At 41.4% G+C, this 19018-nt stretch overlaps 2 protein-coding genes and 1 long non-coding RNA gene across 3 annotated transcripts in view; 1 reads left to right on the plus strand and 2 right to left on the minus strand.

The window, feature by feature from the left end:
• TASP1 (taspase 1) overlaps nt 1-5298 on the minus strand; it is a 62972-nt gene extending 57674 nt beyond the window's left edge. Inside the window, exon 1 of the mRNA XM_080999240.1 lies at nt 5107-5298. The gene's annotated coding sequence lies outside the window, so the exon portion shown is untranslated. The remainder of the gene's footprint in view (nt 1-5106) is intronic.
• A 101-nt stretch (nt 5299-5399) lies between these two features.
• On the plus strand, nt 5400-6992 carry LOC308472992. The gene is made up of 3 exons (XR_013983856.1): nt 5400-5526; nt 5910-6025; nt 6573-6992. It is a non-coding gene; the product is annotated as an uncharacterized lncRNA (long non-coding RNA).
• A 2113-nt stretch (nt 6993-9105) lies between these two features.
• Nucleotides 9106-19018, minus strand: part of ESF1 (ESF1 nucleolar pre-rRNA processing protein homolog) — a 28701-nt gene continuing 18788 nt past the window's right edge. The window contains exons 10-14 of the mRNA XM_080999055.1: nt 17620-17741; nt 14915-15005; nt 11168-11235; nt 10576-10722; nt 9106-10120 (exon numbers count right to left, since the gene is read on the minus strand). Of these exons, the coding sequence (XP_080855181.1) occupies nt 9839-10120; nt 10576-10722; nt 11168-11235; nt 14915-15005; nt 17620-17741 (710 nt within the window). The 3' untranslated portion in view covers nt 9106-9838. The remainder of the gene's footprint in view (nt 10121-10575; nt 10723-11167; nt 11236-14914; nt 15006-17619; nt 17742-19018) is intronic.

The raw sequence follows: 19018 nt of genomic DNA on the forward strand, positions 1-19018 counted from the left end.
TGTGTGTGTGTCAAGCCAATGTGAGGGTAGGTGAAGTCATTTATTCTTACAGCATTATCTCCTTTGACTATTTCTTGCTTTAGCTGCACACACAACATACATTTAAAGCACATCCCGCCCTAAGGATTCCTAGGAACCATGGTTTACCTGGCACAGAGCTTCAGTTCCAGGAACCCTTAGCAAATACAGCTTATCAAGATCACCCTCAGCATTTGGCCAAGGAAGTGACAGTATGGCCCCATAGTGTCTTATTTTAGGGGTCTACATTAATTACCGGGGATTTCATTACCCATTTATTACATTTATTTCCCACCCTGGCAATGATTCTATGAAGAAAATTATTCCAGTCAATTTTTGTTCTTTGTTCTGGAATACATTACGACAGCTATTGTGGTGACCATAGTACTTGTAAGAGGTAGAATCAAATTACTATATCAAAAAAATTGGTCATATACGGATGCCATATTCTGAAGAGGACACATTTTCCAACTTCTACTTTTAACTGTGGATCGCTATGACGACTCTACCCATGAAAAAGAGGGTGCGTCTTGGAAAAAGAGGCCATAATGTCTGTCTGCTGCTTGCGTGTGTCAGAGAGAGAAAGAGAGGGATGTCCCTGCCACAACCCCCACTTCATCTCAAGACCTATTTGTGATATGCACTGTATTTCTAGGTTCCTTTGCCGAGCGATTAAGGTCAGTTGCCTTTCTCTAATGCAAACTTTCCACAGTCGCCCCCTCAAATGTTTGGACAGGCCCTGTGAAGGGCATTGCTGCATCAGCTCATTAAGTCATCTGCTCACAAGTAGCTGCGACAATGTGGTGTTCTAAGCAGCACAGCTGTCTACAAGGGCCATATGTCCTACTTAACAGAAGACAGACCTCTGTTTGAAGAACTGCCAGGTCCAAGTCCAGTGGAAAGATAAGCAAGAAGTCGCCCATCAACAGCAGACTGAGCAGGCATACGCCGCTGAGTTTTTAAAGAGTGCACATGACATTATCCAAAATGTGTGTGTATCCTTTTGTTACAATATAGCACTGTCCGATGCATTGTTTCTCAAACTAGCTTCACACAGACTGTACAGTGGTACCTTGGGTTAAGTACTTAATTCGTTCCGGAGGTCCGTTCTTAACCTGAAACTGTTCTTAACCTGAAGCACCACTTTAGCTAATGGGGCCTGCTGCTGCTGCCGCCGCCCCGCCGGAGCACAGTTTCTGTTCTCATCCTGAAGCAAAGTTCTTAACCCGAGGTACTATTTCTGGGTTAGCGGAGTCTGTAACCTGAAGCGTATGTAACCTGAAGCGTATGTAACTGGAGGTACCACTGTAGTTCCTAATTTGTCCTTAGCCACATGGCCTTTGCATAGGGTTGAGATAATCCCTGTCAGGTCAACACCCTCTGCTGTGTGCACAGACCAAAATGAATTGAAGCTGTGCATATGTGAACAGCTGGAGGGAGTAGAAATAACTCCTCTGCTCTTTAAGGTGGTCATTTGAACTCACCCTAAGTCTCCATGAGTTGGGCAACCTGTATCTGGGCAAGGGGTGCGGGACTGGTGCAATTCATTGCTCTTCCGTAAAAAACATAATCTCACCTTGGGAAACTACCTCTGAAAGTTCTAGCCCTTCCCTCTCCTTGGCATGCTCATTGTCTATGTGTAAAGAATTCATTTCTTATATTTCTGCGGAGGAGCACTAACTCCTGTGAGCCTCCATCTTCAGTCCAAAGATGCTATGACCCAGACACAGGTTGATCACCTCCTTGCATATATACAGGATGTTTGAAGATAGGGGCTCTACCTCAAACAATGAGAAAGAACACAAGGGGTGCTGGTGTGGCCATACTTGGTTGGCCTTGGGATGAGTGTGAGGTTGATGTGTTTTTGTTAAACATATGGTTTAGCTCCGTCAAATTTTGTTGGATACTTTTTGCATTAATTTTAAATTGAACTCACTGGAGACAGGGCAGGCTAGAAAGACAATGAAACGAAGAGAGCAAAACCAGCAGTGGGGGCAGGCAGAGCGGGGGCAGGCAGAGTCCCTCACTTGTTACCAAAAGCAAAAAATTTGATCCTTTCCAGCAGCTTTAAAAGACCTGGAGGACATGTCTGTTCGGAGCTGCTCCTTCTCTACATGAAAGGGTCCCTTGCCTGATATCCTGCCAGCACAAAATGCTTTCTTCAGCTAGTCGCCTTCTCAACATGACCAAAACGCTTCAGCCTGCTTCCCTGGATCAGCCAGAATAGCATTCTTTATAGCTCCCAGTTGTCTTAACACCCACTCGCTAGTCCTTCCAGTGCACGAACCACAGCATGGCAATGTAAAATGTGATCTTGCTCTGCCCCTTGCTTTCACAACTCTAGCTCTGTACTAGGGCCAAGCCAGAAAAGGGGGGGGGGGGGAGAGATGAAAATGCTTGAGGCTGGAGTTCTCCTTTATTTCCGCCCACTGACATTAGCAAGAACGGCTGCGTGTATGAAACATCTAACCGCAGGACGTCTGACAGTCGAGCGCTCAATTTTCATGCTACTATATTTGTTGCTGAGAATGCCCCCACAAATCACCTCCCCTCAAGAGAGCCGCGGTGAGGGAAGGATTTGTGGTCTCATGCATCAGATACAGGTATGCCAAGCCGCCCTCTGATTCTCAGCATGCCCACGAGATGATTCTTGGTTTTGGGAATGTGTAGGAGTAGGAAGGGAGATGCTGTGATTAGCCCTTGCAACAGGGATGGGGAACTTCTAGCTCTCCAGATGTCGCTGGCCTCCATTGATCACCCATGGCCATTGGCTATGCTGACTGGGGCTGATGGGAGTTGGAGTCCCAAAAGGTTTGGAAGACTGCACGTTTCCAGCTCCTGCTGTATACCCTGCTCATTGCATACAGATAGTGTTATGTACTGAGTTGAATAGGATCCAAAATGCAGCAGTCTGATTGGGCCTAGAACAATAGGATGCAAAATGCAGCAGTCTGATTGGTCCTAGAACAATAGGATTCAGAATGCAGCAGTCTGATTGGTCCTAGAACAATAGGATTCAGAAGGCAGCAGTCTGATTGGTCTGCAGGAGCCATCCAATCCAGCTCCAGATGGAAGTGAATTCACAACCTGATTGGCCTACAGGAGAATCCCAGAATTAGCCAATCACGTGCAGCCCATTGTGTAAATAATGTATATAAAGCAGATACTTTGGGGGAACTTTCATTCCTCCTCACCACTATGAGCTGAATAAAGAGCATGAAATCTACTCTCAACTCTGAGTATATTTCAGATAACATATGAAATGGATATACCAACACGATTCCTGAAGGAAAAGCAAAAATCAATGGAGGGCTTGGGGGCATTCTGCCTTCTACAGTACAACAGTTTGGGGGCAAAGTTTTGGGTGACTATTATATTCTTCTCCTGGCTCAGTCAAAGCACAAGAAGGAAGAGGCCAAAGACACAGCTCATATCTTTCCTGACAATGGGTGGTACTTAGCAGACTAACTTCTGTACAGTGGTACCTTGGGTTAAGAACTTAATTCTTTCTGGAGGTCCGTTCCTAACCTGAAACTGTTCTTAACCTTAGGTACCACTTTAGCTAATGGGGCCTCCTGCTGCCGCTGCACAATTTCTGTTCTCATCCTGAAGCAAATTTCTTAATCCAAGGTACTATTTCTGGGTTAGCGGAGTCTGTAACCTGAAGCGTCTGTAACCCGAGGTACCACTGTACTTAGTAGGGAAATCGACCTCACATGGGGTCCACCCATGTGATCCCCTTGCACAGATCACTTTGCCAGATTCCCATCCCCTTCTGTGCCTGTAGTCTATTTATTTGCATTTATATTCTGCCTCTTTCTCGAAGGAGCTCAAGATGGCGTGCCTGGTTTTCTCGCTCTTCATTTCTTCCACACAACAACCCTGTGAGGTAAGTCAGGCTGAGAAACCCAAGGTCACTCAGTGAGCTTCATAGCCAAGTAGGGATTTGAACGCTGTTCTCCCATGTCCTAGTCCAACACTCTAATCACTGCACCACACTAGGTCTCTGTACAGATGCCATTGGCTGCACATACATCAGGGCAAGGGCATTCACTGAATGAATGTAGGGTTTTTCTGAAGAGGCCCATAATATTCATTCTCTTGTCACAGTATGAAAAGCAGCTTGGAAAGAACCAAGAGGACTCAGAGATACATGACCCAGTACCCCAGCTGTGCAAATCATTAAGAAATCTTAATTATATTCCATCAACAAAGCGACAACTACATGTATGGTTGGTATCTGTCCATTGACAAATTTCTCCTACGGTCTTGTGGCTTCATAGGGAAACATCAACATACAAGAGTTTACTAGGACAAAAGGTTTAAGTTCAACTTACCATATTATCAAATCTTTTGAAAACCATTTGGCTGTTATAGTAGGCATTCTGATTACAAACACAGTTACATAACAAGTATTAAATAATAATAATTAAATGAAGTGTGAACATTTAAAGTGAACATAAAACACAATTATCGTAATTTAAAGTAAAACTATAATATAACTAAAGATAAAATTCAGGTTGACAGGTACTGTAACATTTTCAGCTGCTCGTTTTCTTGTTTTGTTTTTTAAAGGAAAAAATCTTCAATAGCACTGTTTATTTAAACTATGTGTCAGCATGGCTTAGCTATGTTATTTTTGGAGGCTACAGGAATATGAAAGGGAATAAAAACCAACTGTTGCTGTTGATTGGAAATAATAAATTTAATTCTGGAGGGCAGAAATAATAAAAAACATGCGTGCCTGTTTATCTCTGCTCGTCTGATCTTTTTCTTTGTGTTATTAAATAAATCAAAACCTCTTGTGGTTCCAACCTGTAACATAAGATCTTTAAGTGCCTGACTTACACATTCAGCAATCACCACTATGGCTGCCAACCATGGAAATGGCTTGATACTAAATCACCTTTTAAATGCACGCACACAGGGTTACTTTTTTCTGAGCTTTAAACAAATTCATTAATAGAGCTATGTAGCCACTACTTTTCTCTGTTTCCTGACTTAACAAAGAAACAAGAATCTGCCTCTTTATGGTTGGGTATGAAGGTCTGGGGGGGTGGGGGACATGGTCAATAAAATGTTACCTACCATGCTGAATCTTTGTTGACCTGATGGCCACAAATCTCATCTAAGTCAGGGTTGATAGGACTTTGAGGTTGTAAAATAGCTCCTGAAGAATAACAGAAGACCAGCAGACCTATGGAAGACAACAGTTCCTGAGCCCAAATGGCCTGAGAAGCACTTTCCTTCTCACCTGCTACAGTGGTCTTCTTGCACTTAATCAGATCTCCTGCGATGCTGTTCAATGTGTGACATCACAATGGATGTATTCATACTGCAAACTGACATTAGATCATTGTGATGTAAGACACAGGTGATATGCTGAGATATCTTTAGAGAGCATTAAACCCAACAAGATCCCTTGTGTAGTTCTTTGGGCCTCTGGGGAGAGGGAAAGAAAAGACTGTCATATAGATACAACCCAAGAATCTATTCAGTTGGCAACATGTGAGCAAACACAGAACTTATAAACAAATACAAGCTGTCCATATAAAGTGAGGATAGAATAAGCACGCACAGAGAATGAAAGTTGGCTGAATTTTGGAATGATTTAAAATAATACCAAACCCCCCCATCCACATACCTAGGGGGATTAATTAACAGGCCCAGTACAGAGAGAAACAGAAGGAGAGAGAGAGGTAGCACGTCATCGTTCTCCAAAACTTTATTTCCCCTGTGACAGTTCAAAGCACAACTGGCAACTTTTGATTTTCTGTTGGAATAAGCATATGCATACCAGACTAACAATAACAGGGCAATTTTAAAACCAATTTGCTGCTTCTTTGTGCTAAACAGTTCTCTTCCAAATCTATCTAATTTATTTATTACAGGGATGAAGATGCTCTTTAAAGTGGGTGAACCAAATTTGAACAGCCCCCCTCCCAATAATGTTGACACGAGGATCCTTAACCTCAGTGAAGTGAACCCCAAACTCAACATAGTAAAGGTAAAGGTAAAGGACCCCTGTCAATTAAGTCCAGTCACGAATGACTCTGGGGTTGCGGCGCTCATCTCGCTTTACTGGCTGAGGGAGCCAAAGTTTGTTATTCCAGGTCATGTGGCCAACATGACTAAGCTGCTTCTGGCGAAACCAGAGCAGCACACAGAAAAGCCGTTTACCTTCCCGCCAGAGTGGCACCTATTTATCTACTTGCACTTCGTGCTTTCAAACTGCTAGGTTGGCAGGAGCTGGGACTGAGCAACGGGAGCTCACCCCGTCGTGGGGATTTGAACCCCCGACCTTCCGATCGGTAAGCCCTAGGCTCAGTGGTTTAGACCACAGTGCCACCAGTGTCCCCCAAACCCAACATACCTGCCTTCAATTGGAAGGAATCAAATCCCCAAATACACACAAAAACCCTAATCGGTTCAAAATAGGCTGCTCACCAGTCCTCCAGCTCTAGAGATGAGCAAAACTGCTGTAGACTGCCTCTTGCAGTGATTTGACACCAGGTATAAATTGCTTTTACTAATTTCTCCTGATCTCCTTTAAGGTAATAGAGGCTAAACACAAAACGAAGACAACCACCCAGCTAGCATTTTGAAAGATGAGAAAGTTGCCGGTTTTGACCTCCAAAGCCCCAAATGGCCTGTGAGCAGAATATTTCAATAACCACTTTGCCTAGCTGAGGATGCCAAAGAATTTCACTCCCATCTCGAAGACTCTTTTCTAGCATCCAGCTGTAGTGTGTGGGGTGGGGGCCTGTCTCTGAGAGACATGTTATGCCTGCAATAAAAACTCCCTTCTCTGGGTGTGGCTCCTTCTATAGCTCAGTGGTAAGTAGTTGAAACCTTAGCATTACCTATGTTAGCAAATCTTAGCTGCTATGCTGAGTTCTTGATTGGTTGTTCGCAAATGACGTTTTCCTGACTCCTGCTGCTTCTTGGTATTATTGCAAAGTTTCCTCAGAGTGTATAGGCTTCTGAAATCCACCTGATAACTATACCTGCCATCAGAAATATCAGTTGTTGTCAAACTTTTTGAAATCTTCAGAGTGCACTGTGGGTGCTGTAACAAAATGGTTACTATGAAGGGAGCATTCATGACTGCCATTTGGTGGATAAGTACTAAAGATTAAGCGTTTGGGGTTGTTTTATCCAAAATGTAGAACACCTAAGCCTGGCCCAATCACTGTTCACTAGTAAAGCAAATATGGCTTTTTTTAGCAGGTCTTTCAAGAATATTGCTTTTCTTAACTCCTGCTGTGTAGCAAATTGTTACAGATCATTTGAACTCTTATTCTATTGTTGATTGCTTTATTCTTTTAAAAGCACCTCAACTATATGTGTAATGCAGAAAAAAGAAGAGAGAAGTGGCAAAAACCAATAGTGAAAGGTAGCTTGAGCTCTTCAAATTCCCATGAGGACAAGGACTTTTTACGGTGCATGGAATGTAAATCAAGTGTGTTTTATGCATTTCCTCAGAATAAAGTTTCTTCCGATAGCTTTGCCATGAAAATGTTCCAAATAAATTCTAAGTTAGCCAAGTCCAAATATCTGTGGCTGCTCCAAAATGCTCGTATTTCAGATACAAATGATTAAACCTTGCCTAGGAGTTTCCATAAGCCAATGCTTTTTAAAATGAAATCTTCCAAGCACTCCACTGTGAGCTGTAAAAGGTGTGATTTCAGAGCACACTTGAAACCAAATCATGTCATATAAGGCTATTTGCCCTGCCTACACCCCCCACACCATTCCGAACATGCCAAAAGAGATATACTGTACTGTACCATGGACAGAAGATTCAGTTCCAGTTGGGATGTCCAACTGGGCAATGTTAGAACAAGAAGTTAGGTAATGAAGAAAACATGAGTGATAGTAACTCTGCCATTTTTCATTAACAATAACAATAACGCAGAACAACAGCTTACCTGTACGTACACGAGCAGTAGTCTTGGAAGTGTGAGCTGGGCCTCTGTAGGAAAGCAAGGATAATGGCTCTTTGCTACCTGGTAGCATCATTAAGGGCAGGAGAATGAGGCGCTGTCCCTTTCATTCTTTCTAAATGCAAATTATTCCTAACCACAAATTGCTTTGAAGCATTCTCTGCTACACATCTTCACTTTCCCTTTGACACTTGTAGCCTCAGGATAAGAACAAGCATTGCCATTCCAGTAAAGGAGAAAGTTGGGAGGAACTTGTGCTCCCCAAAATCTGCTCGGGATGAGCACCAAGAATGAACTCCTGAAAATCTGCTAACAGATTCCTTCCTGGGTATCATCCTAAATAAATAGATAATCTAGCTTGGTCCTAAACACTGTACTGAACTGAACCCTTACGTATTGGTTCGGAGAAGATCCAGGGGGAAAAACAAATCTGGGGGGGCGAAATTCAGCCTTGTTAACTAAATGGTTGTGTAGCTCCCTTACAAGAGCACTCTCCTATTATGACCGTGGCATGATTCGAGTGAGAGAACATTGCAGCAATGGAGACCTGTCACAACCCAAAAATGGCAGTTGCCATTTATTTGAAGAGGTGAAAGGAGCAAGCAGAATAGTCAGGAGAGTGGTTGGGCCTGCATCTTTGGGCTAGCCGCCAAGCCTGCTAAGGGGATTAGGGGGACTCAATTAGATGTTCCAATTTCACCAATGGATTCATTGCTCAACCAATTACATGCCGTAAGAATGAAGTCTCTTCAGTGGAGATGAGCACCTGGTGATTTCAAGCAAAGGGAACATATAATGGTCTAAGCGCAGAAGGGGTATTCTTTTTATTTCATACTGTGTCATGACACAGTCACGTACCCCTGTAGAATTGCACAGCAGCACCTGCCCTGCAGATCTGTATATTGAAAGGAGATGGCCTTCCCTGAATGCCAAATCCTTCTATTCTCATACAGTTATCTGGCACTACCATGGCATTAAAGGTCTTTAAATTGGTTTTTTTTAAAAAACTGAATCAAAATATGTCAAAGCACGCATTTCCCCAATTTTAGCCTAAGTTTCATGTTTATAAACATCAAAAATGACATAGCACTAGAAATTCTGCAAGCTATCGTAAATCTTTAAGAACAGACAAGCACAAGCGTTATTAAAACGAACCAATAATCATGTTTTTATTTACAGTTGTACAAATCATACATTCAAGGCAGTCATACCATGTTTTCAGTTAACCCATTTTGTTAACAAGTTTGCAACTGCAAAATATTCAGTACACCATTATGGGGCGGAGGGAACCCTTGTCTAACAAGGATGAGGAACCATTTGGTTGCCGAACTATATCCAACTCCCATCAGCCCATGCAAGCATGGCCAATGGCCAGGAGTGGTGGGAGGTGCAGTTCAGCAACATAAGTAGGGCCAAAGGCTCCCCATACTGGGCTTATACCACCTCTCAAACATCAGTTATCAGCTGCATATTATAAAAGTGGCAAAGACTTGAGTCCTACCGGGAGAATTCTGTATGAATGCACGACAAACAATCACATGAAAGAGAGCAGGAGTAAACTACCAATCCCTCCCACCATGTTGCTGTCTTCTGATGGCAAGCTGGAGAGTGATTTAAAACCTTGCTCTCCCTTGCATCTATGGACAGAATTAAAGGTCTGGTGTTTTTTTATGAAACCAAATTGTCTGAACTATATTTGGCTATGTTACATGTATTTTTTAGGGTGACCTTGTCTGAAAATTATTTGGCAGATACTTTTGCTAGAATTTAAACTTGAATTAGCAGAAAAGTTGGAGATGGTCTTCACCTGTAAATCAACATCAACTCTGATTTCTTCAGAACTCCAGTTTCCTTCTTCCATGTTTGAGCTCTGCTTATTTGACTTTCTGTTTCTTCCTTGCTTGAAACTGTTCTGTTTTATTCTTGACGGACTTGATTAGCATTGACAATGCAGGATCTATGGATTTCTTGGCTGCAGGCTCTGCCATATTGTTCCCTCCCCCAGCTGCCTCAGCAAAACCTTGCTCTCTTCGACGAGCTTTCTCCTCCAAAATCTTTTCCACTGCTTTTGTTTTCTTAAAGTTTGGATCCGAAGGATCCAAATTAAACAAATGAGAGGTATACATGGCTTGGAATCTGGCATCAGCAACATTAACCTGCGAAGAGCAAGAGAGGATGCTTTAACTGCAATAGCTAAAAAAAAGTAGGAGAAAAATGTGCCCTGCAGGATAGTTGTTAATCAAGAATCTAGATCTTAAGGAAATGTGAAAATGCAACAGCCTGTTTTAAATATTAATTTTGACCCATACAAAAATAGGTTTATTTCATTCCAGGAAGGCGGCATTATTTGGGCCTCAGGAAAGTCCTTGGAATTTTTCTTCTAGATAGCATATCCGCCCCGCCCCCGCCATAAACACAAAAAAGGATGTAAAACTTTTTTGATTTCTGACACCAAGCTCAAGATCTGCAACTCAATCCTTTAAGTGTCCCTTTGGATAGAATGATATAAAATGTGTTTTTGCATAAATCGTAATGTAGTTATTGATCTACTTTAACACAAAATGACTAGCACTGTTATTAGACTTCAATAGGAGGAAGCCCGTAGTGTTACCTGGAAGTCATCTGTCAGCAGTTCCTTCTTTTTCACCAATAGTTTCTTTTTCTTTTTGCTCAGGTTCTGCTGCTCCACTATCTTGTCATAATTGAAGTGTCTCCTTTCATCTTCCTCATCATCCATCACCAGCAGAGCCATTTCAGCCTGTTACAATCAAAACAGATAGGATCTGTTTGCACAACATTTCACCGAATATGGGCTGCAGATGTTTCTGTGCCTCATCTAAAGGTTTGGGTTGCTAATGCATAATAGCAAGAGCTGTAATTGCCTCATCGGTGCCTGAATGACAGCCTACCAGCAACCCCCCATGTAAGATACTCTGATCTTTCTAACGGAATACCAATATATAAGCATCATTAATAAATGTGAACAATAAAAGAAAAACTTCAAAACGAGATCATCCATCTCATGGTTTGTTTTTGCAACTCATTACTTTTTGCAGTTATTACCATGTAGTTTCCATTTTTAAGGTAAATACAACAAATCATTCTGTCACCCAATGCAACTTTGTAGTAATGTTAACACTCCTAACCCCAGGACTTCATTCCGATGTCTAATCTTAATACTACTTCAGCATGTAATCTACTACCTTATGCTTTTCCATGTCATCTTCATTTTCTTGGGCATTTTCTTCTTTCTTGGACTTCTTATTTGAACCTAATTATAAGCACAACACAAATAAAAAGCAAGTTTTAAAATATCCAGGTGTAACCAGATTGGCGACACTGCAAGAATGTATGCACACTCTCCTGAATGCACGCTGCAGAAAACAGTTACATTTATTTGAGAAAAGTCAGCTGGAAGTCAACATGGAGATGCCCAAAGAAAATGGTGAGAGTCTTTTCCAGCTATGAGCAAGTAGAGGGAGTTGTTAGAGCGGGGGTTGCCAACCTGGTGCCTACAGGCACCATGGGGCCCGTGAAGGTTTTCAGAGGTGCCCCTGTGCAGGTGTTCCAGATCTGAGCTTTCATTTTTTAAAGAAGTAAGTCTCTAGCCCTCTTAGAAAGAAAGTTATAAGGAGAAATGTGCAGGTACCTTCAAAAGGATTTCTTTGCAACGAGAGTGGTGTAGCTACCTTTTATATTTTTCCTGGTAGTGATGAATGTTCCCAGTTGTTAGTAGGTAGCAACAGCATCAGTGTGTGTGATCTTCATAGTCAGGGACAGCAGGACATAGCAGACTTCCCAAGGGTGGTTCTCTCTCTTATTTTGTGTTCTGCCACCCTCCCCAAGGTAGCCATTTTGTGTTATGCCATGCCTCACAGCAGCCATCATAGGACCAGGACCTCCAGGATTTCCTCAAAACTGAAAATGTGTCCAGGAGTCCCAAAATTTGCATTGATTTATTTCTAAAATCTAAATTCAAAATCCATATTCAAAAGGATGTCTTGTTTTACAGGTTCCCATTGGTGCTTGTTAGGGGAAAGGAAACAGTTTCCTTCTGAAGGAATCAAGCTTTTAAAATATGAAGTTTGCCACATACAAGCTGCATTGACACATAACAATAAGTGAGACTTTCTGACTTAATGTGGTTTATCTGAAACAAGCAGCATGTGTGCTGCCTGATTGTTCCAGTTTATCTCCTCCCCTAGTGCGAGCAGGTTAAACAATAAAGCTACAAGTTTTAAGAAACCTGGCTCCCTATTATCTCTGAACCAAGCAATGGGGTTTACTGTTCCCTAGCAAGTCATGTTTACCAAGTCCACAACAAACTATGGTTTCAGGTTGGCTAGTGATCATGCTTTGTTAGGGAGTAACAACCCACCCATGATCCTTTGGTCAGGCAAAACAGGAATCAAAGGATTCCTGGTTTCTTTATGTCACTCATGCCAGGTAAAGTGAGAGTGACTGGGCAGTGTGCACAAGGAAGTCTGACTAATTATTACAGGTGAACACAGTCATACGATTAAGAAGAACCCAAATCACGCTCCAGGCAACATATGAAAGGGGCACCCCTCTAAAATTATGTGCAGTATACATTACGTAAAAGCTGATCTTTTTCTGCCCCATGTACAGAACTCATTCTAACCAATTCCCCAAAGAAATATGTTTTTCTGTCAAAGTTGCCTATGGCATGAAACATTTTGAAACAAGCAAACCACAATGCTGCATGTGTCTCCAGACTTGGTTTCCAGGAATCAAAAGAGAACAACAATCAAATCAATCATCTTATAAAAAACTGTTCAGGTATGATAAAACACAGAATATATTATGTGTTCGTAACAGTAACAATCCCCTGCAGTTTGTATGAACTTTGTTTTATAGGCCAATCAGACCCAATTGCTCTCAATTTGTTTTCCATCATCGGCCAGTAGGAAATATGCATTTTGTCTTTTGCTGAAAAAATAAATTCACTACTGAAAAGTTAATAATCAGGTTGGAACAGTCATGAAAGTATTTTATAGCAATGCCTTGGAGCCAGGCTCAGTTGTAGCAATTTGTTATTTTACTTGATGTTCCACAGCCAGCAGATTGCTTTTTAAAACCTTAAAACGCATTTGAACATTAAATGAAACCTTTAAAACATTGTTAGAGAGAGACACAAAATGCATTACTTGAATTATTAGCTGCATATATGTGCTCAAATTCCAGCTACAACACTTAGTTTCATAAAACTCAATGGGTGTTGGTTAGGGCATTTAGGAACATACTAAGGAAAAGATCTGCAGTTGCCCCAAAACTTTCAGCGACAATCTGGAGAGATGTCTGAGTTAACTTGGCTGTTTAATAGGGATTTGACTTGTTTTAAATTGTAAGCCACCCCCTGGGAAAACTGCTTTAGAACCTTGGGGGCATTTTCCAAAGAAGCTTATGGAAGCAGCATGGAGGAATGCTTTTCAAAAGGAAGTTATAAATCCTGCTAGGGACTCCAGAAATAGCTATTTGAAATATGGTGGCTTTCATTGTCAGGAACTATTTCAGTAAGGATCAGTTCTACAATGGTTACTTTAATGTAACATAGTACAACCACCTATCAACTGCAGAAGGGTATATATAGTTTATTTTTCTCAATGTTGAAGGAACATAAGAATTTACTTAGCTGTGAATTCTCCTCCTGTTTTATTTCCCTAGACGGTGGTCTAGAATTCAGGGGTGGGGTCTTTAGAAGAGAGGTGGACTAGGAGATATTTCCCATATTGCCATTATATCATGCTCTATTTTTACAAAGCAGAAGGCAAAATCCCATACCCCAACTCGCTTGACAGAAGACACATAAGTAGGCTAACAGGTGGGAGCTGATCAAATCGTAAAGGAAACTCAAGCAACACAATTTAGCCGTGGGCATGGGGGAGAGAAGCCATTTCACTCACTAAGGAAAATTATACTGAATTTTGATGCTAGGGTGGGAGAAATACTGGGGCTCTCCTTGTGTGATGTTTTAGCTTCCTAAAAATAGTATTTTATCAGTTTGCCAGATGACCTGGAGGCTACATTCTTCCCTAACATCTCCCCTTCAAAAGAACTAAAATTCTCCCACTATTGGCAAATGACAACTACTCAGTGTTCCTGCTCCTCCCATCCTGGTGATATTCCTTCTCTCATGCTTCACTGGGCAGCCACTCTAGCAGGACACATTACAAAGGAAGTAGCTTCTAAGTATTATTTTTGTTTGTACCTGTCCTACTAATGCTGCCTGACTCTCAAGGATTTCCTCTGCCTAGTTTCTCTAGCTCTTCTCAGTTTAGAATTTCCTATGAATGCCTCAATTTCTTAACCACCACCTAAGCAAAAATACAACCCATCCACTGATCGTTTTAGTTGCTCTTTCCTATAACTTTTTCTGTTTTCAATATTCTTTCTGACACCAAAAGTGTGGCAAAAACTTATTATATATAGTGGTACGTCTGGTTAAGAACTTAATTCGTTCTGGAGGTCCGTTCTTAACCTGAAACTGTTCTTAACCTGAGGTACTACTTTAGCTAATGGGGCCTCCCACTGCTGCTGCGCCACCGGCATGTGATTTCTGTTCTCATCCTGAAGCAAAGTTCTTAACCCGAGGTACTATTTCTGGGTTAGTGGAGTCTGTAACCTGACACGTCTGTAACCTGAAGCATCTGTAACCCGAGGTACCACAGTACTGGAAAATGCATTTGCCACTTTTTCCCCATGACATGCTGATCTGACATTCTAAAATGAACCAAAAGTATTCTGCTGCAGAGTTGCAATCCATTTAGAGCCTCATCAGCAAGCATGGTTAGATTCCTAAGGGTTCATCATCACATCTTATGACTGAAGGATCTTTAGGAGCCTTTGGAAAGGGAATTTGTCAACATTTCTATGAAAATCTTAGTACGTGATATCTACTTGACCACTTTTCACAATAAATGACATCTAACCTGCTTTCCCAAGTTCCTCAGCAAAGTATGGGTCATTCAAATCAACATCAGATGGGCATTCATCTTCCGTTAGTGTTTCGTCAGCAGTCGCCTGAAACAAAACACATTGCATTTCAGTTACTAAACACCAGCAGTGCATTAGTAATACAAGTAAATATAATATACAAACACAAAGTTTCCAAATAAAAGTTTCAAGGAGTAACCTCAGGGTGGATATTTGCAACACAGGAGGAAAGTGATTTAAGATGGCTGCTTTCACCGAAATCAAAGCCACTATAGGACTGTAGGCATCAATATGGGCTTCATTAACGATTACATGAACACATACACAAATTTGAATGCCTTATTAACTTTTGGGTGATTGGTATCATGGAGAATAGCTCTTTCTCCCTTCCTCAGAACCCTTCAACAGTGAGCAGCTGCCGTGCAGTAGACAAGCAACTACAGTGGTACCTCTGATTACGTACTTAATTCGTTCCGGAGGTCCGTTCTTAACCTGAAACTGTTCTTAACCTGAAGCACCACTTTAGCTAATGGGGCCTCCCGCTGCTGCTATGCAATTTCTGTTCTCATCCTGAAGCAAAGTTCTTAACCTGAGGTACTATTTCTGGGTTAGCAGAGTCTGTAACCTGAAGCGGATGTAACCTGAAGCATATGTAACCCGAGGTACCACTGTAATGTGTTTGCAAGAACACATCTATCTTTCAGCTGCCTCATACCAGAGGTACCATTTGTTACCACCCTTCTCCTAGTGATCAACAATTGTTCCTAAACAAATAGCACCCGCTGTACCTTTCTGTATAGAAGCCACTGCTAGCTGGATAGAGCTGGAAGGTAAGTATTACCAAAGCCGGGACCTTCAGCAATAGTTTCCCTGGAGAAAGCATTTGTAGCAGAAGTCTTCTTTGCAGCATGTGTGGGGAACTTTTGGCCCTCCAGATGTTGCTGAACTACAACTCCAAACAGCCCAGCAAGCATGGCTAATAGTTCAGCAACCTCTGGAAGGCCAAAGATTCCCAGACCACTCTTTAGAGAGTACCTGGAGACATACATCATTTGACTTACGTTTAGGATAATTACAAAGAGAATATATGGAAGAGTAAAGCAATACAGTGCAGTGGGTGTGTTATCAAGTGTAGATATGAGAAATTGGGGTGCAACTTCACACTTGATCTTAAAGATCAATGTGTGGGCTAAAAAGGAAATCACAATCCCTTAGCCTAACCTCTCTTCCAAGATAAGTTATGAGGATAATATGAGGCAATCTCTCTATAATGCCTTGTTCTTCCTTGCAGGAAGTGCAGGTTATTAATGCGATAAAGCAAATAATTAGGATTCAATGAGGCAAACAAGAAAAAGAATCAATGAACCAATCAATGAATCAATGAATAAAGACATTGAACCCAAGGTCATAACCATGTGAGCAATGTCTTGGGCAAATGCTACATTTTCAACAATCGCTGATCCAACACAGAAACGTCTTACCAAAAAATAACCTATTAGAATTGTGAGATCAGCATCTCCAGAATAAATGTACTCCGAAGCACAGTTGTCTGTTCAACAGAATTCCTTGGCTGACATATTCAGAAATAATGGACATCCATATGGAGTCAACACTCTCAGAGTAATAAAAGGCCAGCCTCAAAATTAAGCAATGTCTGGCACCCCTCTTGTTGACTTTAGAGGAACAATGAAGAAAAGTCTATCATCATGGGGACACTGCCATTAGTTTTCCAAAAGAAACCCAAAATGTATATTTCTTTGAAGACTTTCCCAGCGTTAGAGATACGCTTTTAAAATTCTGCAGGCAAAATTTGCTCACCACTCAAGACTTTGGACAAAGCTACAATTCTCATCCAAGGCTTGGCAGCTCCAACATGACATTTCAGCAAGAATGACCATTCCCTTTAGCAATGCAGAACTTATCAAGGACACAGGATCAAAGGAGGATTTTCTGGATAGGCTAATACACTTATTTTCCTTTAATCACAACTTTAAAAAAAATAAAAATCCCATGGCTGCCAAAGGCAATGAAAAGCGCTCAGGCCTGTTATGACTTAGTGCTACCTTGATCAATCACTTGCCTACTCTCAAGCTTTCTGTTAAAGCACTTTGAAAATAATGTATCTAAGAGGAATAGAACACAAGTTGTAAAGCTGTGTTCCAGGGAACTCATGGTTCCTTTGAGGCTTTTATCAGGGGTTCCTCAGCAACAGTGGGAAAGATTCCACATGAACCTGCCAGTACAGCAAGACAGTACCAGACGCTCTCCTCAACATGCCCGCCCCCGCTAGCTGAGATGTAGTGAATGGCAAAGGGGCTGAGCCTTTTCAGCGATGCCAACTTGCTTGTGAAATGCTCTCTCTGAGTTCAACTGGCATTTATGTTTGCTTTTTAAGCTGCTGCTTTTACTTTTGTTATTTTATAACATTAGTTTTTGCTGTACAATGTCCGCAGCCGCTCTGGAAATCATTTTTTGAAGGCTATGGTAGAAAAATTATAAATTAATTAATATAAAGTTTCTCAGAAGACAAGATTGCGTCCACTGTTACTAATCTCCTCTTGCATTGAGCAGCCCCAAGGGTGTGCTGGCTTTCCAAGCTATATCTGCAGGCATTTCTTGACAGATGAGAAAAGGGTTCCCTGGAAAAGGGTTCCCCTAAAGAAAGTAAATTTGTCAGGCACTTGATTAAAGTTTTTACTACCTTCTGTTTTTTCTTCAGTTTCCTTTTCTCTTTCTTCTTATCCAGAAACTGTTCCCATGGTGTCAGCGCATCCTTCCCTTCCAACTTGTTTCTTACCATTTCTTCAGCGCTTTCTTTAAGTCCTGAGGTCAACCAGAAAAATACATGTAGCCAAGTTAGCTCAATTCCTGTATCTGAAAATCTGGAGGCAGATAAACATCACACCCGCATGAAGCTACTGTCCAAATAGCAAATCAGAAAATACTACTGGTGAACCAACTGAGGGATTAGAGAGAAGGGGCTTCATTCTTACTTAGCGGCAATGTCTCAGTGGGTAGTGACAAGCAACATTTCTCTGTCTCTCCAGGACGTTCCTTTGTGGAATTCTGCAAAATGCCATCTCAGCACCTTATCTATTCTATCTAGCTTTCTATCTAGATATATATATGTGTGTGTGGTGCCATTATGAAAGGCTGGAGTCTCTAATATGGAGTTAACACCTAGTGTGCACACTTTCTCCCTCCCCCAGTTCTAGCAGTTTTTGTACTGTAGAAAAATGGACAATGAATATGGCAAGGACAGGGGCATCCCTAACAACTGAGATGGAGCTTTTCTTGTCCTCCATCAATAGTCTTGAAGTGCTCCTGGATGTGCAGTTGAATCTGGAAGCTCCAACTGCAACTGTAGCCAAGATTGGCCTTCCTCTACTCCAGCTGGGAAGAACTGCAATCCTTTTTGCTTGTTCGAGATCTAGAAATTGTGATTCACATTATATTTCATTTCAAGGCCAGCTGGTTGGCTCTATTTGGGGCTGTGCTCAGAAACTGTGGAAGCCCACTTCTGATTGGCTTGGCAAAAATGCAAGTGCTCTAGATAAGAGACTAACAACTTGAAAAATACAGTTAGGTAAAAACAGCAAAAAATCCACATAAGGGTGGATGGCACCCTTCATAAGGGTGGCATAAGGGTGATGATAGTGCTCCATACTAATTTTTTTCTTGAAAAATGCTATGCCACCCAAAAAGTTTGAGAAACCATGGCTCTGGAGACTGCACTGATGGACACCTACCCCTTGTCATCCAGGCACAAATTAAAGAGCTGCTCTTGACAGTTAACAACAGATCTATATGCAGGCTGCTAAAATTATTTAATCTGTTTTGTTGTTTTTAATTTATCCATTTGCTTGATGGTGCTTTAGTATGCATTTATCACACTTTGAAGGTTAGGTCTATTTGTTTATTATACTTTTACAGTTACTTGGGCTAGACTGGACAATAGATAAATGAGAGACAGAAGGCTTCTGGTATAACAGGAAATCCAAGATTCAAAGCACTCAGTTATTTAAGAATTAGTTTAGAAAAATCAGAGAAATTTAAATAAAGCGGCTATTACTAAAATCAAATGCAAATTAGTCAGAATA

This window comes from Podarcis pityusensis (genome assembly GCF_964106645.2).
Source record: "Podarcis pityusensis genome assembly, chromosome: 3".
Classification (NCBI taxonomy): Eukaryota; Metazoa; Chordata; class Lepidosauria; order Squamata; family Lacertidae; genus Podarcis; species Podarcis pityusensis.